At 39.0% G+C, this 25,076-nt stretch overlaps 1 protein-coding gene across 3 annotated transcripts in view; it reads right to left on the bottom strand.

Moving 5' to 3' along the window:
• The window catches only part of LOC137274190 (protocadherin-9-like), a 36,886-nt gene that overhangs the window by 9,535 nt on the left and 2,275 nt on the right, over positions 1 to 25,076 (bottom strand). For 2 of the 3 annotated variants that reach the window (XM_067807236.1, XM_067807238.1), the window contains exons 1-2: positions 3,626 to 3,702; positions 621 to 3,340 (exon numbers count right to left, since the gene is read on the bottom strand). In XM_067807236.1, coding sequence (XP_067663337.1) covers positions 621 to 3,314 — 2,694 coding nt within the window. In that variant the 5' untranslated portion in view covers positions 3,315 to 3,340; positions 3,626 to 3,702. Of the gene's footprint in view, positions 1 to 620; positions 3,341 to 3,625; positions 3,703 to 25,076 lie in introns of those variants that run through there. The other variant, XM_067807237.1, reaches the window with a different exon arrangement.

Here is a 25,076-nt window from a genome sequence, read left to right as displayed (position 1 = left end):
TCATAAATTGATCAAAGTTGTACATACTGACCACGGAAGCAGTTGCCTACCAAACATCATTTCATTTCCCTGTCACTGTATGTGAGAACTAGACAGCTTGATGTGATGTGTGTATGAGCGATATGTTAGGACAGGCCCATATACCCATGTTGTTTAGGTGGAGAAATGTTTCACTCTGGTTTTGTTGTCCTGACGACAGACATTTGTTTGCTGCTGTAAACTATTTGTGTGTCTCTCTTCGAGGTGTCAAGAGTGTATAGATGGAAGTAACAACCAATACATGCAGTTGGCTAGGTTTGCTTGGACCTCATTAAAACAACACAGTTGTAGATTTCCACCACTATTGCATCACTAACACCACTCCGAAGTGTAATCTCAGACCTCCCGTTGTGTAACTACTGAAGGAAAGTGATGTTTCTTCATTAAATGTTACTACATTTGAAGATGGGACCCAACTTTGAAAACAAAATGATAAATAAATACTAGCGCTGCTACATTAGGAGAAGGATGTGAGGCTTCAACACTCAGGAGGGGTGTTAAATGCATATTTTAGACCATGTTTGATTATACTCAGTACACTTAAACATTAAACTTAATTTTCAAAATTTAAATGCTCTCACCTGCGAGTTGGAGTCATTTTTCTTATTCTCATCTTTTTCCTTATGGGCTGAAAATCCAAATTCTTCATCTGTGTGATTTTCCACTCCCTTGTTGGGCCTGACGTTATCTACCTTCACCTTGTCCACATACTGAGTGAGGGAACTTGGACTCTGGAGATACATCGATCCTTGCGGGGCCTTTGTCCTCTGCTTGTCTTTCCTCTTCATTACAATAATAACTAGCACAATTATTGCGGAGACGATGGCAGTGACACAGATGATCGTCACAGTGATGAGGACGTTTTGGTCATTACCTCCGTGAGGACCGATCATGGTGGAACCATTGCCAGAAAGGACGTTGACGAACAGAATGGTGTGGGATGCATGGGGAGGAATGCCGGAGTCTTGGACCATTATCATAAACTTGTACATGTTAACGTCACTTTTTGACAAGTGCTTCGCTATGGAAATGTCTCCAGTTTTGCCATCAATTTGAAACCGGCCACTGTCATTTCTTGATGTGATGACATATTTCAGCTGGGCATTGATACCGATATCTGCATCCCTGGCATGAACTGATGTGATTATACTGTTTATTTCATAGTCAGTGGATATCTGAGTTGAGTGATGGGTGATATTGGGGTAAGTGATGACAGGCATGTTGTCGTTTTCATCCAGGATTGAAATTCTGACGTAAGTAGTTGCACTTAGAGGTGGGCTGCCTCTATCCTTAGCTAAAACTCTGAATTCATACTGACTCACCACTTCATGATCTATACTTCCATTCAAAATAACTGTCCCGTTTTGAAAAAGAGCGAAAGGGGAAATACTGTCAATATCTGGTGAAAGCGAAATATACACCTCTCCATTGCGTCCAGTTTCGAAATCAAATGCAACAATTTGTCCAACATTTTGTCCTAGTTTAGCATTCTCTGAGATATTGAAATGGAAAACTGAGTGGGAGAATGTAGGTTTCTGATCATTAACATCAATCACACGCACAGTCACTTTGGCAGTTGAAGTTTTGGGTGGATTTCCACCATCAACAGCAATCACAGAGAAATTCATCACTGGTTTTGTTTCATAGTCAAACCTGGTATTGGCCAATATGAGTCCAGATTTGGGAGAGATGATAACCTCATCCCTGTTGTACATTGGTGAGAGGGAGTACCTGATATCACTGTTACTGCCTTCATCCAAGTCCTGGGCCAGCACTGTGAGAACACTGTCTCCAATCTTGTTGTTTTCCTCGATGGTAACTGAATAGACAGCAGGGGTAAACTGTGGGGCATTGTCATTCTCGTCTGTGACTTTCACAATGAAGCTTGCATTTACTTTAAGTGGGGGTGTCCCTGCATCTTCACACTGAACCGTCAAGGTATGTTCTGCTTTATCCTCCCGGTCAAGCGGTTTAGCCACTATCACCTTATACTCATTAACATCAAAGCCCTGCAGTTCAAAATAGTCATGTTGTAGAAGCTCACATTTAACAATACCATTCCTCCCTCTGTCGGACTCATACACACGGATATGTGCCACAACGACGCCCAGGTTGGCATATTCTGATATGAGGGAGTAGTTGGTTGTCTGACCAGTGAGTAGGTTGACCCTGATCCTGGGTGGATTGTTGATGGTGTCCTGGACCTCGACAGTGACCACTGCCTGGGTCGTGAATGGTTGCACACCCATGTCACTTGCTTCTACAATGATGTCATATTTTTCCTCCGGTTCACTCTGAAGCTCACCTGTCACACTTAGCTCACCTGTCTTGGGGTTAATGGCAAACAGGTTCTGATTCTTCACAGCCTGATGAGAGCTGAGACTGTACCTCACCTCTCCATTGGCACCGGAATCTGCATCAGTAGCATTCACAGTCAGGATCACAAAGTTCTGTGCCACATTCTCTTCCACAACAACACTATAAGAATCTTGGGTAAACTTTGGTCGATTGTCATTCATATCGATGACATTGATCTCTAGACTAAGGACCCCCTGGTTGGGTGGCACCCCGCCATCTGCAGCTATGACCTGCACATTGTACAAGTTCCTCTCCTCATGGTCCAGCTTCTCACGAACCACCAGATTCAGAAAGGATGTTCCATCAATGTTCTTGCTAAACTGAAGCTCAAAGGGTCCATCTGCTGGCTGAATTGTGTAGGTTTGTAGAGAATTGTTGGCTCCAGTATCACGGTCCACAGCCCCATCCAGGGCGAAGGAGGCACCAGTCACTACTTCCTCAGATATATTCAGTGTCTTTTTGTTCGTTGGAAACTTAGGAGCATTGTCATTGACATCAGCAACCGCTATCTCCAAGGCAACTGTCCTAAAGAACTGATTTAACTTGGACTTGATAGCAATCTCCAAAGACAAAACACAGGTAGATGCAAACGGACAAAGAGTTTCCCTGTCCAACACATTATCACCTGATGTACGCAGGTTACCAATATTTTCATCCAGGTTGAAATATTTCGTTGCTTCATAATCTCCCTCTGTCAAAAAGCTGTACTGCAAATTTGAAAAGTCTGCTTCACTAACCATGGACTTGAGGTTGGTGTCATTTGGTATGTTTCCTATGAATGTGGAATGTGCTGGTGGCACTTCTTCATAGATATCGTAGTAGTATGTAAATTCTGCACCTCCACACATTGTCAGGAAACACACAAAAATCACAAAACGTAGACACACTTCCATCTTGTATCTTCCTCCAATCTTCATGTTCCTTATTTCATTTTAGTCACGAGCTGCAAATGAAGAAAAAGGTATAAATCCACAGAAACATCAATTGTAAAAATGCACAATACAGTTGGAGAAATAATTCAATATAACATATTGTACATTGAACCATTCATAAAATCCCATTTGTAAGTTGAATGTGTCACCTGAGGCACACTAATGTATTGTGTCCAGAGGGTAAAATCCTGCATGAGGCAACTATAGATGGACTGAATGCAGGATAGAGGGAACATGCTACACTGGAGCTGAAAGGCACTGTCCTGAATACACCACAAACCAGTATCAAATATTACCTTGATAAGTAAACAATCCCCATCCAGAAGCTAGCCTAACACACCACCTCGCTCCAATCTCCTAACGTCAATAGTGCACTGTCCGAGACGCAAGGCTTTACAGTGAGCCTGCCTACCGCCTAAGCTCCGCCCCCAACCAATGAAAAGGAGCTAGGAAGGTAACAGCCGTTTGATTGACAGGGGGCGTCAATTACCTTGATAATGACAGCCTGGGTTGAAATCAGAAGGCATTAAAGCGTTAGAAGATAAGCCTTAATAGCTGAGACAGGATCCCACTGGGATCTTTACAAATTTCTCACTGCCTCTGGGTCGATATAGACATTTTTCTTTCTTTCCATGCCCCAAGCATTCCAAATTGCGCTTCTATACAAACAATATACCTGCTGCACTGAGAGACGGGACTGACTGCACAGTGGAAGTTTCTGCTTAATGACAAAACGACTATCATTTCTTCTCCCTCACCCCTCCCTCTCATTTCCTTGTCTTTCAATATGTACCTGTGTTAGGTAATGTTAGTAAAGAGAAAGATGTTTAGCTGGCAGTGATCAGTCTCAGCAACCAGTCACATTGATAGGGATTCACTGATTGCAACGCCAAGGCACCCCATTGTATAACAAAGGAGATTTACTTACACAGATTGCAAAGTGAAAATTATAGGTTTAGATACATGTCAGAATCTTCCACATACTTAAGTCTCAGTCTCATTTCCTGTGATATAACTGCTCAGCAGAACCCGTTGGTGCTAAATATTTATATAATTAAAGTCTTATTTAATTTTCAATCAACGATTAACTTGTCGCAAATGTTTTATTTCCAGAAGCACCTGTCATTTAAAAAATATAACTAGAATTTGTCTTATCTTAATTCAGTGGGGTTTTTTCACATTTCACAAAAATCATCGATACTGAGCATCCAACATTTGAACATTTTGTAGAACATTTTATCACTGTTTGCATCAACTGGTAACAATTAATTACTTGTATTTAAAAAACTAGAAATATTATTAAAACTGGATGCACTATTCTAAATTGGATCTCTCAGATGATGAAGTTCAGTTCAAGTTATCGTAGATTTATTCTGGTCAGTCCACTGTGGGATCTCTGTCAATATCGCTCAGTTCCCTGTCAATCAAACAAAAGACCTGGTATTTATGACTGTCCACTTATCTACATGACACACATATCACAAGGTATAATCCCAGGATAGATCGCAGAGGCTAATGAGACATCCTCTACATCCAAATCCTTCGTCACCTCAAAGGAGGCCTTATCATTATTATGTACATATCATGTCTATATCATACCTGAGATGTCTATTACCTCATAAAGCACACCGAGTTACACACACCTGATAATGTTGTATCACTCCCCCATGCCAATCACTGGAAGGTAGGCCATTTAGATAATGCTTATTTCACATAATCGTGGTGCTTGATAGTAAGTCACAGTTTACCTGTCTGAGCAAAGAGGTGTGTGTTTCACACTAATCTGAAGCCAACACCTAATCTGTGACCACAGTGCCTGGATAGAGAGATTATCGTGTTACTAGAGCTTGTATCAGAAAATAGGAACTTCCCTGATTTATTTCACCAATCACTATCAAGGAGACAATAACTTCAGAGGTTGTTAAGTATGCTCTTGATCCTGGAGCAAGGACTTTAAGTGGTTTATCGGTTAAAATTCCATCACAGGATTTACACATCAATGATTTAAGAATCTCCAGTATTTATTAGACATTGGTCTGGAAGGGAACGACCCAATAATTTAAGGACTGTTGTCAAATTTCAAAACTGACATCCCTGTGTGTGTTTGGAGGCAGGTTGTAAAGTTGTCAGCTGAAGTCATCACACTCTGCATGTACATTTCAGTTGATATGCACATGGCTTTATTTATGCAGACATTGGTGATACTGGTAATTAAACCTGTCATTAGCTGGATAACAAGGGGCGGTGACCTTGTTCATATCAGGGAAACAGACACGTTCCGTAGGGGTGTTGGCGGGATTGTGTAGTGGATTTCACCGATAGGCCGCCCCCATATAAACTGATAGGCACAACACCACAGATCAACCATCAGCGTTTGTTTCACTATCAAATCCTGACAGCATTCAGCTGCTACCAACAGTAACACTGGACTTGGAAAAAGGAAGTGTTTCAACGTTGTACACTTTCCCAAATAAATGGAACATACACATTTCTAAAAAATAATAACGGATGGAATATATACATTTTTTTCAAAACAATTGATAGTATTGAGAGTATTTTAAAAAGAAATTCATAGATTTTTTTCAAAAATAGAATCCTGCAGTTTGAGATCCTGAGGAACCCATGCATGTCTAAGGCAACTAAATATACTGACTGTTATCACAGTTATGTGGAGTGATGCTCATGTTGATCACTTGATTGACTGATCCTGACTTTATCACTGTCTTACTAATATAAACGGAATATTGCTAGCAAACCACAAATAATGCCATTAAAGAAACACTCACACACTCTCACTCTCACTCTCACTCTCACTCTCACTCTCGTGCGCTCACACTCACACTCACACTCACATATAGCATTCATACGGTATATGCTGACTTGTAAGACCTGTCAGTTTTATGTCTCAATACTGATACCATCCTCAGTGTTCTCAAACACTTCACATTTACATCAGAACCTGTAGGACCCCTAAAAGAGCCAATTACAACATAAAAGACCCATAAATTCATAATTCCTCACAAGCCAGCAGATGAAGCAACAAAGCACTATAGATGTCAGTATCAGTGCCATCAGTTTACAGCCATGTCTATAGCCCTGTTCCTATCTGATCTGTAGTGCTTCAAGTGCCCTTCACTGTTGTACATATCACTGACACACTGGGCCACCAGCGGACATGCCCTCTCTCAGCCACAGATAACTGAGGTGTCAGCTTTATGGTGCTGTAATTGCTTTCCCTCTACTAAAATGATGCAATGTTCTTGTCTTGAAGATGCTAGTGTAATTAGTGAAGCCTTGACACTGATAATGGTGGGAAATAAACATTACACACATTCATATTGTACATACCTGTCAATCATGTTGCACACACCGGAAAATTGATTCTACATACCTTGACAGGCTGTGTTCAAATTCATGAAATGATGCCAAATTTTGTATTTTATACCAAAAGTATTTCATACTTTGTTAGAGAGTATGTGTGCATTACACTTAGAAAAACTTCAGAATAAATCTTTAGTATGACACACAAACATATCAGACAAATACAAATGTTATTTTTTCACTAAAGCAATTAACTCACATGTAAGTTCATTAAGTCATTAGTGAAAACACTCATGTCAACACTTTCTGTCCGTAACAAAGATTGACATACATATCTATACACAAGAGATGTTTTAAGTTTCATGCCAACACCAGTTAATTACCTCAAAAATATTTTAAAGCACACCTAAGACTTGTTTGTTTTTACATTTTTGCACCAACAAACCAGTGCCATCCAAATAAGGCTGACATTGGCTGATTTGTCTCACGCTGTATTGCTGTGCTGCGCTGTGAAAACACTACAGCTGATTGGGAGACAATAGGCTTCACACATTGCCAGACAGTCATACCATGTACCTACCACACAGTGGCTGACACCTAGTGTCAATCATTCAATGAAATATACAATGAAATTGACATGTTCAGGGTAATTATACACACAGTGCTGAGACTTTCCATTGTTTATCTTATGTTAATTACTTAAGTCATTCCTCTCTTGAGGTTAAGTGTTTTATGGTCAGTGCTCACAAGATGATCTTCTGTTTGTCAAATCATTAAAAAGATAATATATTCATCATATATGCCTATCTAAAAACTATAACAAACAAAAGTAAAACAGTGCTTTTTTCTCACTGGAATATAATTTCAAAAGGAAAAATATATCTAAAATTACCAATGAAATTTGCATGGCTGAACAGCAACAAACTAGGTGATACAAACAGTTTGAAACTCTCACACAGCAAGATGTGCTTAAATAACAATTAAGCCAGTGACACTGATCTACTCTCTGGCAGTGGTGGGTTGGGCCTGTGTGACAATGTCCCCACTATGAGTGACTAACACTGGTAGGTAAATCTGGACAACCAGACAGGGAGTGTTGGCAGATCAGGAAGACATTAACACAGAGCACACGGATTTAAATTTCCCAGTTAAGTCTAATTACATTCAAATCAAACAATGAAATGTATTTATCATCTTAAAAGTGTTCATGTGCGAGAATGGGACTGTAAACACTTGAAGTGCAACACATATCACCTTAATCTCCTCAGCAATTCCCCCACTTCACTCAATAAACAAATACTCTAATGTATAAATTTTAGTGAACTACAAAAGGAACAAAAACCTTTCCACTTTGATTTACAATTTTAAATTTGACTTCATAGCTCCCTTTACTAATGTCACATCTTCAGTACTGCTAGTGAGTTGCACTATATACAGGACTGAGTCCCTGCACTGATCCACCTGAGCAGGACACACTGATTCCTACACTATAGGTTCTGAAAGGCTGTATGACCGATGGTGAGGCAAGGTGTTTGCTACGCTCACTGGTCACCATCCCCTGTGTTCTATGGGTGGGAGTAACCTCAGTTCACTGGGTGCACAGCACATTTTAACTTCCCATTTTCATTGCATTACATCAATAAAAATCCTCAACAGAATAAAAAAATGTCTCTTCCTATATTTTTATTGCATGAAATTTGGTAACCTGATTTATATATTATTATGGTAGAGTTTTGATAAAATTGTCAGTGAACAATACAAAACATTCAATAAGCAAAATTCTATAACTAAAAGTTCACATTTTTTATATTATATAACAATATATAATTTACTGGATATGGATATTTTCATGCAAACCAATGCTGTCTATTCACTATTCCAAATTATATAACTAAAATATTCACACCATGCAAAATGAGAATAGATGTGTAATTTGCAGGATACAGGCTGAAAATGGTGTAGACAGTGCAACAGGACGTATAATGTTAAGTTTCAGTAGGTAGGGGTTATCGTGGTCAAGGAGATACACGGAGACACTGTTACTAACATCAAGCAGCTTTGTAAACCATTCTTCAAAATAATTATCCAGAAGTATTCTTTCATTTATCTCATTAAACTGTAAGTTTTATGTTTCAGCTGATCAAGTCGAGCAGAGAACTTAATGTTCCGTACCTGAGAAAAACTAGTCAAGCGTCCTTTCTTAACAAGAGGAAATCAAAGGCTGAGTGTGAAATTCAATGTCCCATATCTGAGCAAAACTTTGGTTGCAGTTTGCAGACAATATGAAATCAACAAGCATACATGGGTTCCAATAGAGGCAATATTTACAAACTGACCCATGGGGATTTTCACAATGAGTCACTAAGGGTCAGGTGACCAAGGTATGACCGCTAAATCACAATGGTCACTTTAGTGATGACCCCTGCAAAGTTTTATGACAGTTGAGACCAAATGGCCACACTTTCCCACTGGATACTGACAAGAATACTGAAATGTCTCTTTGAAATTGACAAGGATATAGAAATGATAAGTCAGACCCATGCTATGATGAGAGGAGGTAATCCAAAACAGATTGGCAGTAGAAATATCAGTAAAGAAAGAACCTGTCTATTTGTATCATACTTCCTGCACACATGAAACTGACAACCACACAGGTGTGCTATTGATACTTGATTGACAGCTCAGCATAAACAGTTTTGGAAACCTCATTTGTTAAATGCTAAATAATTTCAGTGATCTGTATATTTACAAAAGTTATTTCCACCTCCAACTGTCAAATACCTTAATTGTATTGCTCAGGAAGACATATCTAAATAACCTTCTAGGGAAACAAGCTGTTTTCCCTGACCAAACTATCTCTGTGTTGCATCATTAGACTATAAAACCTATAAACATCTTTCAATTTTAATGTAAATACTTACTCAATAATGAAAATGCAGTTTATCTCCAACAGAACCCAGTAAGGAAACTCCAAGAAGTGGTGTAGGCTACACTTCCAATGTGAAATATGATCCAGGTATGTCCAAACTGACAGGTGAAACAAGTCAGACCACTTGAAATACACAACTGTAATGTACAACTCAGTAACAGCACAGGAACACTACACCCTCAGGAACAGCAGTGAAATGTGCATTTAAGTGGTTAACTTCAGATAGTAACCTATATCAGTTTTATTCCCCCCTAAGGGGGTCTTCATTAACTGTCCCCTCAAGCTGGTGAACTCTGCTCACTCAAGCAAGCAATTAAGCCAATTGTCTTTTCTCACCCGTATCCTTTGATCTGATGAGGATGCAGAATCACCTGTATTAAAATCCAGGTAATTTACTGTTATTGTGACTGTGCAAGCTAATTAAGAATGGAGGGTAGATGGGAAATTTTGAGGAAAGTATTTATGCAAACAAAGAAATTGGTGAATGGGTGTTAAAGAGGATTTTGATCAAAGTGTGCACAGTACATTTTTATTGGGGATGATATTTATTGTATTAGGAGTATTACAAAGTCTTGCCACCTCAATATTTAAACTGCTGGGTATGTTATGAGTGAATTAATTCTACCAATTGTTGTGTACTGTAGTTTGCACAAAATAAACAGTAAACAAAGATTATTCCTTAACCATTCAATTGTTCCCCATATTTATACCATATTAAAAAAGAACCAATAAATTTGTCAATATTTTTCCAGTTGTTCAATCACATGTAAAGTATATGTTCAAATACTGTATCTCATTAATGATCATCAATTCAGTTTCTTCCAAAAGCTAAATCTTTTTTCATAATGTGGTAACTTTAATTACAATGATATTCAATAAGGTATTTCTCTATGAATTATTTATGAATTACAGGTATACAGTTGCTACCTGCATCCACAATATTTCAATACGTTGGAAACATCCTGATAATAAACTGTATTTACAGACAAATAACAGAAACACTACACCCAGCACTGAGACTTTGTGAGTATTGCTCACCAATCAACAAAGAATATACTATTTAAAGTAATTACAGGTGTTTTTCCTATCAGCCGTGACAATGAAAACATCATTATTGCCTTGTACTAATACTCATGCTATTGAAATCTAATTAACAGACACTGTTTGTTTTACTTCTCTGTGGAACATAGTAGTTTAATGTTGACAGTACTATAAGACAAAGAAAGTGGTATTTAATAAAAGTATAATAATACTTTATGGATAATAATAATAATATGGATAATGAAAGTATAATAATACTTTAAGGATAACAACACCTTCATTTATAACGATGGGACATTTCCATATAGCTTCTTATATCATTGTCAAGCAAGAGTAAAGCAATACAGCACAGAGTCAACTTATAGGCATACAGTGGTATTTGATATCCTGGACAATGTATTATTACTTGAAGCCACTTCTGATGTTAGCAAGAGAAAAGAATTGCTCTCCTGTTTATGTTTCAGAATTCACCATTGTTTGCACACAATTATCATGCAACCACTTTTTACACAATTTCCACGAAAATATAAAACTTGAAAATATTTACATGAAAGTGTTTCTCCTCTCTACTTGAATTAAGCATATCAAACAACAAAATAAAATAAGACAAAGAAAGGAAGAACATAATCTCTGGGTGATAGGTTGTTTTTGTTTAGGATGGCCTCTTGGCAGAGTTGATTCCAATAATCTCATCAATAAGCTAATGATAAAACTGATCTGTATAAACAACACTAGTCCAGCTATTCAACACTGCATCAGAATTGTTGATAACCACTTGATCAGGTGATGACCTGTCCATCACCTGTCCATCTGTGACCTCACCTGTGTCAACACACAGGCCAAGAAAACCTACATTCACAATAGGTGTGAAGATCAACTAAATAAAGCATTTAATCTTCATCAGTTGGTTTGATGACTTGGAACATAGCTATATACCTGACATGACATTAGTTGCTTGTATCTCTCAAGAACAATCTTGTCAAAACAATTATGGTTTAGTTTTGAAAAATGAACAACAATATTGTGTTTTCAGTAAGTTCAAGGTAAGAATTCTTTGGCTATCAATTTCTTAATTTGAAGTAAGCTTAAAGCATTTACACAGGGAAAACAGAATGTGCAGTAAGATACTGATATTTCTAAATTTTTGTTAGTCTAATATTGATAGAGAAATATACAAAGAATGGGAAGTGCATGTGTCTTGCCAAAGCATTAACCATTATCTTTCTCCAAACTAGAATTTATACAAAATGTAATGCAAATCTGGTTCCATGGCCATGAATTACATGGCTCCTCCAAAATGTGTCAGAACACCCAGAGGATGCTGTGACCTAAACAGAATTTTGTCATCCATCTGACTGAGCCTCCAAGGACAGAAAACACCCTAAATCTGTTTTTTAATGATATTTTTTATAACAGAAACTGCAGCAGTGGGAATGCAGGATGACCCTAGGGGGGTCGTTATCGCTGCAGGTGTGCACAGGTAAACATAGGAAACATCATGGAATGAGAGCATGCAGGACTGTTGACTCTCAGTTCGACCCTGGGGGATTTTTTGACACCCCCTTATCCTCCTAGAAGCACCTTTTTTGTTGCCCTTGTCTGTCAGGGATAAGTGAGATATTCTTCATGGATAATGCAACACACCTTTCTGTAGTACAACTACTTGAGTACAGCTGATGGCAGGGGGACACAGACAGTATGACTGGTGTGTACTGGGGTGGGAGTTACATTGAGGTATACTCACACGTTAAACTAGAGAATCATGGCTGCTGCATTATCAACTGAGTGTTAGTAACATTTGTTGCATCACAAATGGCCACACAGAACAATGACAAAATGGGGGTACAAAAATGGATAAAGTATCCATAAAGAAATCATTTACATTCTGTTAGTTCAAAAGGCTATATCGTCATTATTCTGGCAATATATTATTTTCATTGTAATCATAATTATCATTCATTTTTCTTGAAAACCTTACCTAAAGCATTGATTCTATTGAAGCTGAATATCTGTGTATCAAATGCATCATGTTAACTTGAAATGTTTTCTCATATTCATAGAATCTGTTCACAATTAATGCTTCTACTCCATACTAATCTCATTTGTAAGCGAACAAATTGATCTAAGGTCTAGTTCCAACATGTTGCTGTAGAACCTTTAATTAAATTCACACTCTGGGAAAATATTGACAGTTACCTCCCCTTTTCATGGTCTGAGGCATGTTGCATGTATTGTTAGAGGTGACAATGGATAGAAATTAGTAACCAATCAATGGTCATTTGTCTGGACGGTGGCCATTTCCAGAGCTGACCACTCCCGTGCTGTGAACGTTCGGGTCATACTGCCAACCCGCCCTTTGTGCTAAACTTATGGCGTTAATGGCATACTATTAACCACACAACTATATTTCGTGTTTCTTTAGGCTATCGGAATAAAAGGAATAATTTGAGTAAACTTTCGATACAACACTTGCATCCTCGATCAAATCTATGTTCATGGTATTTTAATATCACTGTTTTAGTGAAAATGCGTGCGTGTTTTTATGAAAAAAAACCCCATAATTTATGCCGTTTTGTACATAATACTTATGTAATTTACATGTTGCATCCCAGAAAACAAACTAAGCACCATTTTAACCTGTATATCAGTATGATGAAAGGTCTCGGCTTACATTATTGTTGTTTCATGGTATTGTAATGCCTAATATAGAAATCCAGTGTCAGAGGTCATGCATTTGAAGAGAATAAAAATCAGAATTTTTTAGAAAAATATATATACATCAATAGTTTGTAGATGTTTTGAAACTGAACATTAATTATATTGTGCACCAACCACTGAAGTCAATTGGTAATTTAAAACCACACATTTCAATAAAATAGATACATGGGAATACCTTTTGTACTCACTTTTTTTCATCTATAATTACACACTATTGTGTTTCCCAGCCAGGTATATGATTATTGTCACCGCATACAGGGCTTCGGTGCAGGTATATGTATACCTATGTAGGTTGTTCAGTGATGCCAGTCTCGATGTTCCCAGGCGATTACCTTGTGGAGTATAGAAGACTGTCTTCCATGCATGACAGGTAACGACCGGAACACAGTGTAACGAAATGTAACTGCCATCATAAGTGTAATTGTGGTTAAAATAGCAGCGCGTAGACTCCACCACAATACAAACATCTCATCATAAGAACTTAATTACGGCTGTAAACCCACTACGAAAAAGAGGCCAATTTTCGCGTAATGTAGCTTGTAAATGGTTGAGTCTATTTGGATGTAAACGGCAATCTGATACCGTACTCAGTTAAATGTGCCTTTTTAGTTGGAAAGTTAAAATAAGGAACAGTTCACGGATACGAACTCGTGGTTGGTTGCATTTTGAAATGTTTCCAAGTCGACTGTCACCGTGTTGGAATGTACATTTAGTTGAATGCCACACAAACCAGAAGGTGTCAGCCATCACGCTATGGGTTTCCTTGCTTAGCTGCAAAATTAATTTTAAACTTCTCTCGGTTTTACGAGATGTAGATTCAGTATCAAATTATCACCTGTGTCCTATGAGATAGGTGGATAATACCATTTGAGAATTCACTCAGTGATCTCGAACTGGCTTGTATAACTAATGTTGGCAGCGTCCAACCAACGAAACGTAGTGCTGAAGCAGCTTCTACCGTAGTTGGTTCCAATCAATGCTTTCTGGGAGCATATTTGCCAACAATTATCAGCATTGTCAGTTTCCAGTATGTGTGTTTACTGCTATAACGCCTTGTTTGGTGTACTGATTAGGAGTGAAAGCATGGCCGTTCCTTGCGAGACAATGATGAAGTTACCAATGAAATCTCGGCCCGTTGTGAATTTACTACTGGAGACCAGGACACAAGTAGGGTGTACAGTGTACAAAGTTGTGGAGTAATGCCACCGTCTACTTAAAGCTTATCGTGTTCTGTACAGTGATCAGAACACAAGAAGGGAGGACACTGTACTCCTACAGAGAGATCTGTAGGACCATCACCATCTCGTATACCGTACAGTAATCACACAAGTAGGATGGATACTGTACAGAGTTGTGTAGACATACCACAATCTACTTGTCTTCTGTACAGTGATCAGAACACAACAAGGGAGGACACTGTACTCCTACAGAGAGATCTGTAGGACCATCACCATCTCGTATACCGTACAGTAATCACACAAGTAGGATGGATACTGTACAGAGTTGTGTAGACATACCACAATCTACTTGTCTTCTGTACAGTGATCAGAACACAACAAGGGAGGACACTGTACTCCTACAGAGAGATCTGTAGGACCATCACCATCTCGTATACCGTACAGTAATCACACAAGTAGGATGGATACTGTACAGAGTTGTGTAGACATACCACAATCTACTTGTCTTCTGTACAGTGATCAGAACACAACAAGGGAGGACACTGTACTCCTACAGAGAGATCTGTAGGACCATCACCATCTCGTATACCGTACAGTAATCACACAAGTAGGATGGATACTGTACAGAGTTGTGTAGACATACCACAATCTACTTGTCTTCTGTACAGTGATCAGAACACAACAAGGGAGGACACTGTACAGAGTTGTGTAGACATACCACAATCTACTTGTCTTCTGTACAGTGATCAGAACACAATAAGGGAGGACACTGTACTCCTACAGAGAGATCTGTAGGAGTATCACCATCTCGTATACCGTACAGTAATCACACAAGTAGGATGGATACTGTACAGAGTTGTGTAGACATACCACAATCTACTTGTCTTCTGTACAGCGATCAGAACACAATAAGGGAGGACACTGTACAGAGTTGTGTAGACATACCACAATCTACTTGTCTTCTGTACAGTGATCAGAACACAATAAGGGAGGACACTGTACAGAGGGTTGCTTTGTAGAACTATGAGCACCTCCCTGACGTGCTACAGATGGACGTTGTGATCGATGCTTGTGACGGCCAGTGCTCCAGCAGTGAGACCAACAGTCCAGCTGCCGCCCCATGGACGTGTGACCAGTAGTCATCTCACCACGTGTGACCACGTACCATACATGGAAGACGACATAGCACATGGTTGGAAAATAGGGTCAAATATGATTTTCACCAACACAACAAATTCCTGCAATTCACGTTTTAGAAAAAAATAGATACACAATGCTAATGCTTAATTTGTGGTATAATGTCAATACTATCTATAGGTATCACTTTAACTATTCACAATATATCACCTCTTCTTGTTTGTGACCAGTAAGATTTCAATAAAGACAATCTTGATTTATGCAGATAACTCGAATCCATTTCTGTTAAGAATTACGGTAAAGTGAATTTATCCGAGTTGAAATGGTCTCCATTTCCTCTTTTCATTATTTTTATTATTTTTCATATAGTTATGATCATATGTGCAACAAAGATTAAAAATAAATAAATAATTACCAGTATTATGAGATAACTAGGGTATGGTATAATGACCAACAAGTATATAAAGTATCGATTTCGCAGCTTAAATTGGCTGAAGATAACATTTGTTAAGTTCCTTTAGCAGAAACTGGAAAGTCGGTGTGAGTTTGGTACATTTATATTTGAGCATTACAGCTATGAACAGTAATATGATTACCTTAATATGATCATTTTCTAGCTGTTGTTTCTAAAACTAAAGTTTAAATTAAACAAATTCAACATTTAAGCGTGTTATCTAACAGATGTAATAACGGTTATGTGTATCCCCAGCTTACAGCATTCTGAACGGGAAAGAACGGAAGCGTGACTTCAAAGCATATTCTATCGTGAATGAAAACAACATCTCCCTGGACAGTGGCTTGTTGTGTAAACAGCAGGAAGATACATCAAATCTGTAAAAATACATTATTGAGTCCTTACTATCATGGCATACCGAGTCATCAATAAATGGGATCTTTAAGGTTCGAATTTAACATACTAGTCATTTAGCTTTCCTTGTTTCCTTGGGAGATAATGTGACGCCGTGTACTGTATTTCTACCTGATAACATTTATTTCCTTGACTTGAAAGGAAATGATACCCACCAGGCATTTGTGTTTCCTTGGGGAATTACCGCCAGTGACGTCACTCCTGAGATGAAATTCCACGATCTTTATCGGTAGATAGTCAGTGTGAATGACGTTTAAGTAGACAGTAAGCAACTATCATCATAAATAGGAATAGTTTTAATCAATAGTTGTAACAGTTGTTTGTATGGTAAATGCGCGTGGCAAATGGACTATTATTTATTATGATATATATTTTGTTACATCTGGTATATTTGGGTTTACTCTTCCTCGGTGAAGTACAGATTCCAAGCGTCGCGGTGACGGAGCGGGTTAAACTAACAACTGCTCTGTGAAATTAACATATTTTAAAGAAAATAAAAGCTTTTAGATTAAGATTATAAATACAATAGAAAGGGGGCCCAGAGACTTTATTCGTTTTCAGAAAGTTGTTGAAATCTAGACTTGCCACATTTTCTAGATTTGCATGGGTTTTCTTGGATGTGTTTGTTTCCGGGTCTGTATGACAGACTAGAGCGGGTTAAGACGCTAGTTACTAAGAAAGTGTATTCTCAAATGTGACCTATGGTCCATTTGACCACTGTCTACATGGCATTGTGTAATCGTTATATTTTGTTGCAGATTATTTGCAGTGTCAGATCTAGGTCATTACGAAATTCCTATTTTCAGTTACTCAACTGTTGACACGTTTCTACATTTAGCATGGAATGTATTTTGACACACCGATGACATTCATCCGCTTACAACCCACAGTTCTTCGCGGAAAAAAAACGTCTATCAGACCCCAGTGCCATATTCGGCTCCCACGCAGGTAGTTTTTTTTCATGCTTATCCGATAGTAATCACTTAATCCTAATCCTAATCGCCATCGCAATGTGGACACAACTAAGTGCACGGAGGTTAACGAACCTACTCTCTACTGGTTTGGGTAATAGGTCTGTGCATTGCCAGATTACGGGTAAAATACTGAAATTAATCAACCGACCAAACTCACTGATCGGGAACCGTTTTCGGCCATCGCTGAAAGATTAATACCTCCAGCAGACAGAAACAGGATTTGCCGTTGTCGTCGTAATTCCTCAGTCGACAAATAGATTGGTTTACAGATTGTAATCCCACACCAGACATTTACAAACACGTCTGTCTGTTTTCAATTAATTTTATTTGATTCCAAATCAGTGAAATCGGGTAGTTGATTATCGACTCGGTTACTGAGGTAACTAATGGATAATCCAATGAACTTTGACGCGACCAGGATTATTTCGTAACCGTAGAATTCCAACAGCGACACTGATGCTGTCAATCCTCCAACAGAGCAACAGAGCAACAGAGCAATGATTCCTGCTGAAAGGGTGGACAGCAAGAGCATCTCAATGTAACGAAGTTGAAGTTATTTTGAGCAAGCCGTAAAAAACAGAATTACCATTTATGACAATGGTTAATCGATATATAAACAAACGGCCGTGCACGAAATGCATTGCCTTAAGCAGGAACACTCAGTTTGATTGGCAGGCGTGATATGTACATGACAAACTTCGGCGACACAACTCAATAAATTGGATTTATCAACTACAAAGTTAACAGAGGTAAATATGTAGCAAGTGTTTATCAACTACAAAGTTAACAGAGGTAAATATGCAGCAAGTGTCGTCACCCCTCCCTTACTCCACATAACCGTCGCTAGTCACGGAAAATAGTTCACAATTACTCCATGAATATCTTAGTATGTGGGGAGCACAGAATGTAGATACGTAACTACCTATCCTTATTTACCAAATGTGTAATTACAACCTTGGTGGCCAAAGTCACTGAACCGATAACATGTCCCTAGTTTTGCTCACATGTAAGCCAGAGCAAAGTACTATCAACATTTTAATAAGTCACTCTATAGAAAGTGAATTTATATCACGTAATATGTAGTACACTACGGTAATGATGTTTGACTCATCTGATATTTCTTACTCTTAAAGGAAAGTTAATAGCATCATATACTATAAAATGCATAGTCCAATTATTTTTAATTCATCTACTACAAAAATACATTTTTAAAGTGCAAATGTCAACCTGTAATGTGCAGCGAGACACATACTGTACCCGAAGTCCGGACACGCGAGAGTGGCTTTGAACACACGTGAAACTGACAAGCATGTAGGTTTCAATGACGAGGACAAAGCTTGTGAAGCCTAGGGACGAATAACTCCAAGCCTATAATCAGCTTGATCTCTACGTGATGACTACCGCCACTGGAATTCATAATTCTTTAGATTTATTCACATATAGCAACAAAATTACTCATATTTTGATGGTGCGGGGAACAGCTTTATAGTCATTTACTTTTTGTCATCAAATTGAATGGGAAGATGAAGCACGTTCAGGACATTTTGTACAAATATATACAGCTTTAAAATCACCGATGTGAGATATATGACTCATAGTTCTTGAAGACGCTCCCGCCTCGTCGAGTGCGAGTTTTGTCAGTGTGGTGAAATCGGCGATGATGTATTATGTGTCCGTTTTGTAAATAAATACACATGGTTTCATCTTCATTGTAAACAGATTTGAAATAAAATGCTGTATCATTTTCCCGAGTCATTCCGGAGACAGGCTTTGTGGGTGACATATATGGAGCGTGAGAGGTGGTACATACGTTGTATGTATATGCTGAAAGTCTGGTGACCAAAAACCTATCTCTCTTTGGCACATTCTTGCAACGATTTGTTAGTTTTGGAAAAGAGACAGACATATTTTCGTGAATTGTATCGACCGGGTCTTTTGTTACCGTGGTAATATCAGCCAAGCTTCAAATTAATTGTATTCTTTGGCGCAGGAGAAAGCTAATAACACTGTATCCACCAATATATGTTAACTGAAACTGACACAATGTCTTGTACATTTCATTGACACTTGTCACAATGGAACACGTGCTAGTTCCCGTTATCATTACTGACTGCACTAACCACGAGTAGCCAGTGACAAATAGCTACTCGGCAAACATTGAATACTCTGATATGCATCGCAAAATTTGTCGATTTCATCGGAAAAGAAATTGATACGTTTTGTCTTGTTCCATAGCGAGTAGTGTTACTACGTCTGAAGAAGAATGAATTAATCCTTAACACCGTCACGATTCGCTTGTGATTCATCGCACGTACCTAAGTACCGAAGATTGTAGTATTGAAAACAATGTTTCAAGAGAAAATAATGTCAAGATTGAAAGAATGCTCATGTTTTAATCTGAGTAATCATGCAAGATTTTGTATTATTTATAATTTAATCAATATTCATCCCTAACAGATATTAATGACAGTTATGTACTTGAGAATTACAGTCTGAAATAAAGATGCATTGGCGCAACGAATCAATTATGCACCATAAATCACAGTGTGGAAAATAATTGTCACGCCCAACAGCCTTCCTACGTGTCGACCTCTTTGCAGTGCATGAAATATCGTTTAGACGTTTATGACGGGCTGTTTTGGACGATTTAGTTTTTGTATTGAGACATTCAAAAGAAGAAAAAAAGTTTGCATTGTTTCCCTGTCAAACTTTGAATTGGAGTTTCGATTTTCCATAGACTGCTGACAAAACGTTGATGCGTATTTCAGAATATGACAGTTAACCATTCTGAACTGTAGAACTGATGGTGGCAACATCCCGCTCTGTACAGTAACAATGTACGACGTAGTGTTATGTGCATTGGTAGATCAATACCAGGATGTTCAATACAATGCATTACCCTGATATGATATTGCACGTAAATCACAGGAGATATTTCCAAAGCCTTTTAAACAGCATGATAATGGCAATAGTGACACAACACTGTCGGCCACGTGCACAGACGTGTTGAATAAATGTGTTTAGATTACCATTCAAATGTTCATGCTTGTTCCACACACACATAACTAAATACATGTAGTAGAATGTAGTAGAATACTGAGAATAACATCATAAATAATGATATGTCCTTTTACATTTTCTGCACGTGTAAGGAAACCATACACATTGTCAGATATTTCATGGGAAATATATTACACAAACTTGACGTATCTACTCACCATGTTGTTCTTAGCACGTCTGTTTCAGTCACGCCAATGTCAGATATGTATGTTTCACTCCATAAACACGCTCACTGCCTATATCCGATCAGTCACCGTGAAACGTCAGCTAGCCACACCTGGGAAGCCCTGCAGTACACCACGACTTGGTACGCCTAAACGACTCTTTAGATGCCTCTTTGCTTGTCGTCAACAGTTTTCACGCTTCAGTGGTCACATGAAGCCAAAGCATAAAATCCCAGTAACGACTCCACGTTAGACAGCCAGGACGTGGTATGCAGCCCGTAACTTAGACAAAAGCTAAACACATGGTGCCAGCCACTCCATAATATTCGTCATATTCATGAAATGGCATAATTCTGTTCAATAAGGTCGGGATAGGACACTGAATAGAAACTATTTTGAAAGAAATCGACAAGCCATAAAAAACGGCGTGTCTTCCTTATGTACATACAATGTTAGTTCGCCTGGAAATGAGGTGAAGGGAGCGTTTTTGGGTGGAGATCTCTCTCCGGTCAGCAAAGTGTGTTCTCATTATCCTACATCCGCCTAATCTCATTTCAACACTAGTGTGAAATGTTATTTAACAAGGAATACAGAACTGATTGATACAATAGACTTTTATTGTATAGTATGTGCCGCGGGTATACTAGAATTGTAACCCACACGCAGGTATTACGCTCGTTGTTATCACATAGCGTGTAGACAAGGATGCGTGCATGAGTGAGTGAATATGGTTTTACACCGCATTTAGCAATTGCCATCAACATCACGGCGGGAGACACCAGAAATTGGCTTAACGCATTGCATCCGTGTTGGGAATCGAACCCAGGTCTTCAGCGTGACGAGCAAACGCTTTAACCACTCTGCTACCTCACCTAGGCCCGTAGGTATAAAAAGAATGACCGCTGCATGATTGTGGCAGCGATTATTGCACTTCACCTAGGCTTTGAAACATCTGTTTGTTCGATACTTGCCGTGTCCAGAGCAGCCTCACAAACCCCTGTCCACCACAATATAGATGAAATGAAATTTCATGAAATGACTGAAGTATATTAATTGTTGTTACACAAGATGACGCGAAATGGTCAAACTCCTCCTTTATGTCAGGAAACTTCACAATCCGACTGTAACATGTGCACGTATGTTACTAGTACATCTAATTATATATTCATCCATGAGCACAGATATAATTAATCGATCACAAGCTGCACCGGCTTCGTGGGATTATGTCATTTTTGGATATGATATTTTATCGATTATTTTCTAACATGATGTTTGCTCCAAAATGCGTTTCCCTCGTACATTAAAATATACCTGAATAATTCTGTTACGGTCTGACTATATATCATTATATATGAGTAATATGTAGCCGCCGCGTAATCCAGTTCATAATTTATGATTAACGCTCTATGATCAGTTTAGCCTACAGCAGTGACAATGATTAGAATGTGATTCAACACAGCGATCAGTTCCAAAGTCAGAGTAAGGTGCTGCGTTTCCATGCATGGTTCCTAGTGGTTTCCAAACTGTTAATTCACAAACCGAGGCACGTTTGAGATTCCTGGATGGAAAACGGTTTGGGAACCCCATTGTTAGTGGGTGTACCAGTATTTGGGAATTATCAGATATTTGACAGGATACCTTTTTCAAGATATGCTTCGATAAACAGAAATCACACAATGAGGTAAAGTTGTCGTGAAATGTCAACACTGTTGCATACCATGCTGCTTGCATATCACAATTTTCTTTATACTGTTTTAGATCAACGGAGGCGACTCTGCTGGTCGTAAGAGGCGACTAACGGGATCGGGTCGTCAGACTTGCTGACATGGTTGGCATATGTCATCGGTTCCCAATTGCGCAGATCGATGCTCATGTTGTTGATCACTGGATTGTCTGGTCCAGACTCGATTATTTACAGACCGCCACCATATAGCTGTAATATTGCTGAGTGTAGCGTAAAACTAAACTCACTCACTCACTTTAGATCAACGGCTGAGAAAATGAGCGCATTTCCTGTCAAAGGCGATCTTATCAGCGGGGTGACACACTGTATACTATTTCCTGACATACAGGAAACACAAACGTTCTAGAAGTTATGTTGGGTTTTTTTTCAGTTATTCATTGGTTTACTTTTACTTGTGATGATATCGAACCCGAATCCCGAGTGCACGACCCACGAAACTACCCTGCCACAATAATGTCACTGGAATGTTTCATAAATATATTTGCCACAAAACACATGTCACTTGCTGTCAAGTCGTCCGTCAAAATCAAACGACTGGCGCCTTCTCTATATTCAGTGGAAGAAATGCCTAACTTTGTCCATTCTAATCTGCCCAAATACCTCGCACACTTCAGGGTCCGTTGTGGGGACACAAGGAGGACACTACGGTTTAGTCATCACCATCAGCTGTCAAACACGCAGTCACACACGCTAGAACACTCAACGGCCGATGTCAAGTGCATTCCTTCAAATAATATTCTTACAATATTTAGGGAAAACATACCAAGAGTGTTTAATACTACTTTAGTGAAAGAAGTATATTTCACGAGCTCTATTATAGCCGTTGACTGAGAAGTCGGCCAAGATGAAAGGACCTCTCCACAAAGGTATCTGCCTTCAGGTATGCGGTGTCGATGTACGGCGTTAAGCACAGAGAATGTGTTTTGTTTGTGAATACTCTGCCGGGGCAGTGTTTCTAATGTGTCTATAGTGTACAAATTGAGAGATCCGACAGGTTTCATACCATGAAGCAGACACCCCACGACTCTAATCGATATATGATAAAGATATTGGAAATCAGTCATGTGAGGCGTTGATTGACGATAATGAATCGGTTAATTGTGATTCGTAATATAACGACACAGCTCCCATGGGGTCCCGAAGTCACCCTGCGTATGAGTGAACCAAGTAAACCATGAACGACCTTTGATGTGTTTGTTAAGTCGGAAAATCCCTGCACTTTCCTTTCACGTTCTGTATAACACGAGTGTTGATTACAATAACGAAACTCACATCCTAACGATCCTCTGCTGTTACAATGAATCACACATGCAGGACAATTACGTTTCTCTGTGTGCCTAGTTTGCTGCCAAATGAGCCAGAAATATATTTCAGAATCGGCAAAGATTATCAGGTCATGTGTAACAGGTCTGAGATGTATCAACTGTCAATCAAAGAATCGTGAAAACAGCACCGATCGGCTACGACAAGTTCACATTGTCAGGATCGGAACCGAAACTATGGATCCTTTCAACTCTCGTTCGACGCCACGTTTGATGAGATTTTTTCGTCAATGACATTGTCCAAGAAAATCTCCAAATCAATTACAAGAAAGTCATTGCAGGTCAATCGGATATGCGTGTTTTTGTTCTTGAAACCTCCAACCCCTTTCATCAATCATAAGACATGGTGAATTTATTAGCCCGTGTTTGAGTGACAGCTTGCATGCATTGCTGTCAAGTCGTCATCCATGTCATGTAGATTTCTTATGTACACCTGATGGTAAATGAGACATGATTAATTACCCGACATGCTCGCAGACAATACTCCCATACTAGCTGTTCATCAATGTTATCGCATTATTCCCATTCATAACACAAATGACTAGGTCATTTCACAGACGATTGCAACTCAACCATGCTGTCCAGAATATAACACTTCTCATATTGGCATTCTCTTTCAAGGACACATATAACCATGTACGCGTTGATATGTGATAGTGTCATGGACCGTGTGTTCGATATGACAGAACCGACCCAGGTTCGACTATCTTTATGTTTTGAAGTGAACGTGCCAACCGTGCGTGACAGCAAATAGTTCACCACCCGACAGACCCACCTTTGCCAGAATCTGTAGCGGATGAATCTGTTGTGAAAAGTGAACATCTCGGCCATTAGCTGCTTGCTATTTGAATCCGTCAACTCTAATATTTGGCAGAGGCCTCACCAAGAAGCAGTGACCGAATCCTGTAGCTCTAGTATCTGGTAGAGGAACTCACCAACATGCAGTGACAGGATCCTGCAGCTCAAGTATCTGGTAGAGGAACTCACCAACATGCAGTAACAGGATCCTGTAGCTCTAGTATCTGGTAGAGGAATGCACCAACATGCAGTGACCGGATCCTGTAGCTCATGTATCTGGTAGAGGAATGCACCAACATGCAGTGACCGGATCCTGCAGCTCAAGTATCTGATAGAGAAACTCACCAACATGCAGTGACCAGATCCTGTAGCTCTAGTGTCTGATACAGGAACTCACCAACATGAAGTGACCGGATCCTGTAGCTCTAGTATCTGGTACAGGAACTCACCAACATGCAGTGACAGGATCCTGTGGCTCTAGTATCTGGTACAG

This window comes from Haliotis asinina, chromosome 2 (genome assembly GCF_037392515.1).
Source record: "Haliotis asinina isolate JCU_RB_2024 chromosome 2, JCU_Hal_asi_v2, whole genome shotgun sequence".
NCBI classification, from domain to species: domain Eukaryota; kingdom Metazoa; phylum Mollusca; class Gastropoda; order Lepetellida; family Haliotidae; genus Haliotis; species Haliotis asinina.
The sequence above is the reverse complement of the archived record's forward strand: the minus strand, read 5'-3'. Positions and strand labels throughout refer to the sequence as shown.